General features: G+C 40.4%; 1 protein-coding gene across 1 annotated transcript; it reads left to right on the forward strand.

Moving 5' to 3' along the window:
* Positions 1-1,105: 1,105 nt before the first annotated feature.
* On the forward strand, positions 1,106-8,520 carry LOC124125484 (sulfotransferase 1A1-like). Its single transcript, XM_046488804.2, has 7 exons — positions 1,106-1,367; positions 1,845-2,007; positions 3,049-3,205; positions 3,632-3,816; positions 4,753-4,856; positions 7,552-7,732; positions 7,948-8,520. The coding sequence occupies exons 2-7, from the start codon at positions 1,845-1,847 to the stop codon at positions 8,043-8,045; spliced, it is 888 nt and encodes a 295-aa protein (XP_046344760.2). The 5' UTR covers positions 1,106-1,367; the 3' UTR covers positions 8,046-8,520.
* The last annotated feature ends 487 nt before the right edge of the window (positions 8,521-9,007 follow it).

The raw sequence follows: 9,007 nt of genomic DNA on the forward strand, positions 1-9,007 counted from the left end.
TATGTCAAAGACAATTTACCAGAAGTATTAATGGTGTTGTCTTTGTTGGGTTTGTAGAAGTTCAAAATTAAAATATGTTTGCTTTCACTCCTTCTTTTAATTTCGAGTTGCGGTAGCCATTTGACTTGAGATGCATATATTGTACGTGGTCAATATTTTATGTCCATTTCAGTGGATTGTCCATACAGATAACGATTGTTTCAAGGATATGAGCTCCCTGCACATTGCAGTGTCTAGACGATGAGCAAGGTTTGAGCATGTATGGCAGATCCTTTTATCTGAGTGATAGCTGGTCCGATATCCTTCTCAAACCAGGGATGCACCCCGCAGTCTCCGTAGCTGTGACATTGCGATGACGTAGATGGAACAGTCGAATGTAGCATTCTCTGCAGGGGCGGTAACTCTTGGTCGGTCGGTTCTCGTACTGTCTGCAGTGGAATTGTACTGTGTGTATCGGTCCCAAAGACGACAAATGGTGCTGTAATGGACGTTGAAGTGTCGTGCAACAGAAGACTGCGATTCACCTCTTTGGATACGTCCAATGGCGATGTTCCGACCGGCAGTGCTGAGTCTCGGCATTTTCGAACTTGAAAAATGTTGACATATGAATGACAAATTATTGGTTTATGCTTGCCTTTTTATAGCCACTGAGAGTTACGAATGCCATAACTTGCACGTGCATTTTGCTTCATTATTTTCCTCCATGACATTGTTGAACAAGTGTGAAAACAATGCCCTTTGAGACATTACATTCGACAAGGGCTGCATTTTGACGCACCGTTTGTTGAATATCAGGTCACCAACATTTCAAATAACATATATCCAATTTATATACAGGATTTTGTGTAGTCGAGTTCAAGAACAACATACTACCTGTGCGTTTCTATTTCTATGGCGTGGATCGATGCTCATGACATCAATAGCTGGATTGTCTGGTAAAGGCTCGATTATTTACAGACCGCCATTATATAGCTTGAATAATGTTTAGTGTGGCGTTAGAATACAAATTTATGATAAAAAAATATTAATTAACCGAGCAATGGCGAACAGTACAATACATATTACACATCCTGTATTATTGACAACTCAAGCAGTAAGCTGTCAGATCGGGTGTTATTAACTAGCATGACAGCAATGTATTGATGTGAAACGTATGCAGCTCACATCGGATCATATTGGCGACCCCATCAGTGATGGACAGTTGTGTACAGTACGAAATAAACATCTAGTGTTTTAACCAGGATTGCATTTATGTGATTAAGTAGTATCATGCAGTGTTAACCACGGACCTAGTACTATTGTTGACAAGGAGCGAGTAGAACTACGGATACTGCTTTGGTGTATAAAACAACGCATACCACAACGACGTAAGTTTAAGATGTTAAACCAATGCGCCCACCAACACATTATTTGTAATATGCAGGCAGAAAAAAGGCCAGGGTGAACATAATGACACTGCTTGTTGATGTTTTGAACTGTTTACATTTCCATTTGTTTATGACATGAAAGAATATCAGATCATGATAAAATAGTATTTCTGTTACTTTAATATGGGGGCACGGGTGGCCCATTCGTCTAAAAGGGCTGCAATTCTCTGTACAGATTTGCGTCAAATTGGCACGACAGACAACAGTGATTGTAGGTTTGAATCCTGGTCCGCCCCGATTATATTTCTAGATTTATCAGCATCATATAGTGATGGTGGGTTTCACCAAAGTTGTAAACGTCGAAGACTGGCATCTCTTCGGGCTTTCCCGACGCTTCCTAAACGCTGATATACGTGGGATACAGTTCAAAGCAGCGTTAAACCCAACTGACTCACTCACTTTAATATGTTGGTTAAGATGTCGACGCAAGCGGAGAAAGCAATGGCGGCAGGGGTCAATGCTGACCTGGTGATGCTTGATGGATTTGTGCATGCTGCTATACTAGTAGACAGGTTGAAGAAAGTGAAGTGTATTCCTATCCGTGTGGATGACATCTTACTCTGCACATACCCAAAGTCAGGTAATATCCTGTTGGTAATTGAAAATATCATTGACCTTTATTCCATTGTAATGAGACCCGTGAAGATCCGGGGTAGAATAGGTCTTCAGCAACCCATGCTTGCCGTAAAAGGTGACAATGCTTGTCGTAAAAGGCGACTAACGGGATCGGGTGCTCAGGCTCGCTGTTTGGGTTGATGCATGTCATCGATCCAAATGGCGTTGATCGATGCTCATGATATTAATCACTGGATTGTCTGGTCCAGACTCGATTATTTACAGACCGCATATAGCTGGAATATCGCTGCGTGCGGCGTTAAACAACAAACCAACCAACCATTGTTGTTATGCAATATTCCAGCTGTATGTCTGTAAAATAATGTAGTCTAGACCAGACGATCCAGTGATTGACTTCATGAGCATCGATCCACGCTATTGGGAACGATGACATGTATCAACCAATTCAGCGAGCCTGACCACCCGATCCCGTTAGTCACCTTTACGACAAGTATGAGGTGCTAAGACCTATTCTAACCCGGAATCTTCACGGGTCCACATACTGGTAACGCATCCATTATCAGTCAATTAATTACTTGCAATACATATGATACAAGATGGAATAAGGGAGCATTTGTGACATTGCGTGATGGAGCAAGGACAGCTGTTTAGAGTGGACATGAAGGATTATGCACATTATGTCTGCTTCAGTTCGTTTCACTTGACAGAAAGGTCAGATTATTACAGGCACGACTCAATATGTTTCAGACTAAAATAATCTAGAAATATCATAGAGCACAACACACTGCAACTGGGTGTAGGTACAAACGTATGATGATTAATAACACAGTAAACACATCTCAAGTGATGACATTTCATCTAAGTTTTCAAGATATGACAAATGACAAGTCATAGTAGCAGAAAGCTACTTCAAATCACTGAAATTTAAGATTATAGAATTCGAAGTTAGGACAATCATACACATTAACGATCAGTGTGTAAATAACCAAATTAATAAAAGGAATGTTTACATGCGGTTTTGATGTGTAATTGTAACATACATAAGGTACACACTGGACGTGGGAGATCCTCAACATGATCGTGGCAGGCAAGGCCGAGTACGCCAAACACTGGCAGAACTCTGCATGGCTGGAATACAGGACCGAGGAAGAACTGGAGGAACTGGCATCACCAAGGATCCTTCACACCCATTTACTTCCTGGGTAGGCAATATCAGAAACAAAAGCTTAATACAAGTAGTCAAATAATAAATATATGAGAATGTATATATATATGTATATGTATATAAAAGTATATGTATATATAAAAATGTAATGTATGTTCAAGAATGCATAAGGATGTATAATGTATTTAGAAGAATGTATAATGCATATAGAAGAATGTATATCTTAGAATGTATTCCTAATGTGTAAGGATATATACACATATACACATATATACACATATATATATATATATATATATATATATATATATATATACACAAGAAAAAAGAACACATCACAGAAGATGTAACTCCGTGAATTAAAAACAAAATGGTTAACACAGGGAAAGAATGTTTTTTCTGTCTGGCGGTCGGTTTCCGCATTTTATAATGGATTACGTAATCATGCAAACCGTGACTTCAGCCAACTTCCAGACGCAGTGTGGAACCAAAGATGCAAGGTGGTGTACGTCAGGCGGAATGTTAAGGATTGCGTTGTGTCGTCCTACAATCAGTTCAGCAAACAGATCTGGAAGGACAACCCTTTAGGGAAACAAGGCTACACCGGTTCCTGGGACGACTTCATTGATCTTTATCTCGACGGATCTTGTAAGTGTTTGTTTGCCTTAAATAATAGCTGCGGTAACCCTTTTCATAGCCAAACGAAATATGTTTCAATGTTTTGATTTGCATCATAAAAACTGATCAGCAAGAAGGTTGTCACAATTCGTTTCCGTGGTATTGTCTCCTTTTTTTATCTACCAAAATGTCCTGTCCCCAAATTTCACCTTGATGATTTCTAAGAGGAAGCACGTCATTTAACACATTGTTTCCGCAATAAACATTCAATTTTGGGAAACTTTCCTGAAGCTTTGAGGATTGAGATAAGAAAGTCAAGCATTTTACTTGTTGTTTTCGCAATAAAGAGGAGAGATATTTTCTGTCATGCTTTACAAACTTCCTTCAAGGGTTGTAGACTGAGATGTAACTCTATCTATGGTCACCAAGTTCAGAGACAACGCGTTAACTGCCCAATGGATCATGGAAAGAGATCATTCTTATGTTGTTTGAACAGACGTGTTTGCAAGTTTGAGAGTATTCTCGCATATTCGCATACACTTGTTCAAACAAATGAAACTTATTTTATATGTTGACTGTTTCATTAATGTCCGTTTTTAAAACAGAAACGAAGTAAAACCTGAAGTTGTTTACCACCCATATCAAGAACATTATGACCATTATCATCACCATAATTACGTCACGTTTCCTTGGACCCGAGAAGATCCGGGATAGAATAAATCTTCAGCAACCCATACTTGCCGAAAAAGGCGCCTAACGGGATCGGGTGGTCTGGCTCGCTGACTTGGTTGATGCATGTCATCGATCCCAATTGCGTGGATCGATGCTCATGATATTAATCACTGGATTGTCTGGTCCAGACTCGATTATTTACAGACCGTAGTCATATAGCTGGAATATTGCTGAGTGCGGCGTTAAACAACAAACCAACCAACCAAATCACTTTTCCTTTGCTTTATTTTCAAGTACCCGGTGTGCCCTATTTCGAACACACCATCGAGTGGGCCAACGTTTCTGAAGCTCACAAAGGCTTTGAAATTTGCAGACTCCAGTATGAAGATATGAAGAAGGTATTGCTCAATTAATCTGAACTGGAAAGCTTAATGGTAAATTCCGTTCCATGTACAACACGTACGCAATACAGGCAAAAAAGTCCATCTATAGTTTTAGAAATAGCGTGTCTGTGAAGCTCTTATTGTTTTTTATGCGGCTTTTCACAGTATGCACACCGATGCTTACGTTTAGACCTCCAATTCTTAGATATCCAATACCAAGATCTGATGTATACAAACGCAAAGAAGTAGTTGTGCTTTAAGCAAACTGGTGTGAGTGTTATGTCATTGAAAAAAACAACATGTTATTTGGAAATGTGATTAATGTTTCATCATGACAAATTCATTGACAATATCCATGCATGGTAACAGGAGACAGAGCGACACGCCAAAAGGGAGGGTGGTGTAACAACTCAGTTAACAATGTCTATATTCAGTGTGACAGCCGTTTACGTCGATACGGCGTTGAAGACATCAGGTCATTGAAAAGAGCCTAGGGCATGTTGTTCCCATTGGCCCAACTTAGCTGGCATAACCGGATGGTTCTGATACTGCTGCAGGCGTCGTTGCATCTCATTTCAAACATGTTTTATGGGGAAACAGCCAACATGGCAGTAAAGCAGTTTTATGCTGCCCCAAAACATTTGTTGCAACGTGTGGGTGGGTCTTATCCTACTGCAACGTAACATTGTGTAGATGCACAAAGGATAGCACCCGTGACGATCCGGGTTTGGAATAGGTCTTCAGCAACCCATGCATGCTGTAACAGGCGACTATGCTTGTCGTAAGAGGCGACTAACGGGATCGGGTGGTCAGGCTCGCTGACTTGGTTGATGTACGCCATCGTATCCGAATTGCATGGATCGATGCTCATGATGTCAATCACTGGATTGTCTGGTCCAGACTCGATTATTTACAGACCGCCGTCATATAGCTAGAATATTGCTGAGTTCAGTGTTAAACAACGAACAAAAACAAAAGAAAGAAACAAACAACAACAAATGATAGATACATGATCTTCAACGATGTCCTTCCGATAGCGTACTCTATCTAATTTCGATAAATAATGATGAGCTGTGTTCTCCCATGACAATTCCGCCCCCATACTGATGACTTTGACTGGTAGAAACGTTGCTCAAACCTTCTCCCGGGTGCTTGTCGACCCTTGCAAGAACATCAGAGCTGTTCAGGTGAACCTTGACCTGGACAGAAAACTGTACCTGTCTTTCGGTCATTGATGATTGGCTAAGACGATACATCCCGACGTGTGCGAGCAGATTTTAATGCCCGTGAACGGTGTTGCAGTTAGATCACTGCATCAGATCAGACCCGTGAAGATCCGGGGTAGAATAGGTCTTCAGCAACTCATGCTTGCCGTAAAAGGTAACTATGCTTGTCGTAAAAGGCGACTAACGGGATAGGGTAGTCAGGCTCGCTGAATTGGTTGATGCATGCCATCGATCCCAATTGCGTGGATCGATGCTCATGATATTAATCACTGGATTGTCTGGTCCAGACTCCAGATTATTTACAAACCGCCGTCATATAGCTGGAACATTGCTGAGTGCGGCGTTAAACAACAAACCAACCAACCAACTCGGATACTGTCTACATCAAGCTAGGCGTACTTGACGGTGATGGTGTGAGTATCGCTGGATGTTTGGCCCGGAAGTTGTGCCCCCTTAACCAGTTGCGTACGGTTCTGCGAATAATTAATGTCAAAACAGGAATTATCCGAGCTGTTAATGTTGCAGTTTGGTATTAATTCCGTAGATGCACCAACCGACTTCGGTTTTCTTATTGACGTGACGTCACAAGCTAACGATAGGTCGCCCTACTAGGTTTGCCCTACTATTGATAACGTCTCCAAATAGATGATATTGTGGTTCGATAAACATTACAATATCTGTCAACTTCGTTTTGCGTCGGGGGGCACGGTAGGCCCAGTCGTCTAAGGCGCCGCGATTCGCTGAGCAGAGTTGCGTCTCTCAGGCTCGCCAGAAACCTATGATTGGGGGTTCAATGGCGGTTTGCCCCAAATTATGTTTCTAAGTTTGTCAGCACCACACCCGTGCTCGTGGGCTTCACCGAAGTAGTAAACGTCTGAGACCCGCATCACTTCAGACTTTCCTCCCACATAAATCTGACACGCCGGGATATGACTGTAATACTGTTAAAAGCGGCGTTAAACCAACTCACTCACTCATTTACTCGTTTTGCGTGATTTCTGTTTCCAGCATAGTCACGGCGGGTACACGTTGTTTGTCAGCAATCCGTGGTATTGTGTAAGCGTTATTTACGGTTAAACAAAATTAAATTATTTTTTTATGAGCACCTAATAGCTAACACTCTTTGCGCGCTTTCCCCTTTCACACGCCACGTGTGTGAACATCGTGCTCCCAACAAATGCGTAAACAACAAACTTGTGTGCCGTGCATTAACATGCTCGTGCAAACTGTTCATCACGACCTTAAAGTTGAGATGCCGTCATGAATAATATTAAGCTGTGAAATTTCTGAATAAATATTTTTTATTGAACTTTATATGAAGCAAAGCTACTTTATTCCGTTAGTATATATATATATATATATATATATATATATATATATATATATATATATATATATCAAATCACAAGGTGTTCCAAAGAACATGCATACATAGAAAAGAAAAATAACAGTATACACCATCATGCCATCATTCCCTTTTTCAGGATTGCGTTCAGGAAATAAGAAGAATGGCAGATTACCTGGGACGCCCTCTACCGGATCAAACATACCAGGCAATATCCGATGCTTGCTCTTTTAAGAATCTCAAGCACGCAAACGAAAAAGTGAAGGATCAAACCTTCCACTTTAAGTGGCAAAATGGTTCAAGTGGATATTTCAGAAAAGGTACAAGTAATTGGACAGCTGAAGCTAAAACCTGATGACAAGGCAAAGTACCTGCTTATAGTTTCTGCATATTTATCTCAAATATAAAAATATTTAAAGACATACTCCCTATGTAAATCAAGTCAGCACTAAAGCATTTATTCAGGATATGTAACATTGTACATGTTGGAGTGTCAAATATATTCATGAAACTAAAAAAATATGTTGTGTTACAGGTACAACTGGTGACTGGAAGAACTGGTTCACTGTGGCCCAGAGCGAGCGATTTGATAAAGTATATGAAGAAAGGTTGAAGGAAACCTTTCCATATTGACATTGGTGGAAGACATGAATGATCCTTCTCAATTTGATTTTAACTGCACAATCGACTGGAAATGGAAAGGGTCTTGTCACTTTCATTTTGATAGCTATAGGGTCTATGAATATTGCAGGTGTTACGTACAAACGGACCATTTGTAATTGTTATTGCAATGTCCTTTCATGCTTCTGACAAAAGCATTGTTAATATCCAGATAAAACAGAACTGTAGATTCAAGAGGTTTAAGAAAACATACCCATCCCGACACTGGTTGAAAACATGAGAAATGCTTGTCCATTTGTGTTTACGAAGGGACTATGACAACAGCAGATTTTAGGTACAAACGAATAACATTTAGTTAGCATTGCAATGCCATGTGTTGTTATTATGATGATAGAACTGTATTCAATATGTTACTGTCAGATTTCTCTTGTCGCGTGGGTGTTGATTTACAATTCTGTTGATTTAAAATAAACATAATCTTGAAAAATCGTCTCATGAATGAAAGACGAAGAAACATCTTGAAGACAATGATTATTATTGCTTCAGAGCTGCTTCATGTCGCATCACAACCTATAAGTCGTTACTTGCATACCGCTGAATATCAAAGGCCAAGATTGGCGTGGAACATCGCATCACAGCGTTAACACCTTTTCAACTGGTAACGAATTTACTGCTCCGACGAAAGTCGTCTCTACCTGATCACAACTGATCGTAGATCACGATGACAAACAGGACTTAGTCGCTGAAGTGCAATGGTGGCCTGGCTTCCAGTTGTCCATAACTATCACTGCATTCCGTTGGCTTCCATTGTATATTGCTAATCGCTTATTATCTGTTGGTTCCCTAAAGATTCACATCTTTAGATGTGTTGTTCTTACATGTACACATGTATCTTCTCTGCCTCATGGCATTCATTCATGATGAAGAAGTAAGCATTTACTCCGAAACGTTGTTCCCCACAACAAAGAAGTTGA

The sequence above is a fragment of the Haliotis rufescens genome, unplaced genomic scaffold (genome assembly GCF_023055435.1).
Source record: "Haliotis rufescens isolate VD_foot unplaced genomic scaffold, xgHalRufe1.0.p SCAF_9, whole genome shotgun sequence".
NCBI lineage: Eukaryota > Metazoa > Mollusca > Gastropoda > Lepetellida > Haliotidae > Haliotis > Haliotis rufescens.

Coding starts and splice junctions, on each gene's coding strand:
- LOC124125484 (XM_046488804.2), top strand. CDS start 1,845: ATGTCGACGCAAGCGGAGAAAGCAATGGCGGCAGGGGTCAATGCTGAC. Junction 2,008..3,048: donor CTGCACATACCCAAAGTCAG/GTAATATCCTGT, acceptor AACATACATAAG/GTACACACTGGACGTGGGAG. Junction 3,206..3,631: donor CACACCCATTTACTTCCTGG/GTAGGCAATATC, acceptor CCGTGACTTCAG/CCAACTTCCAGACGCAGTGT.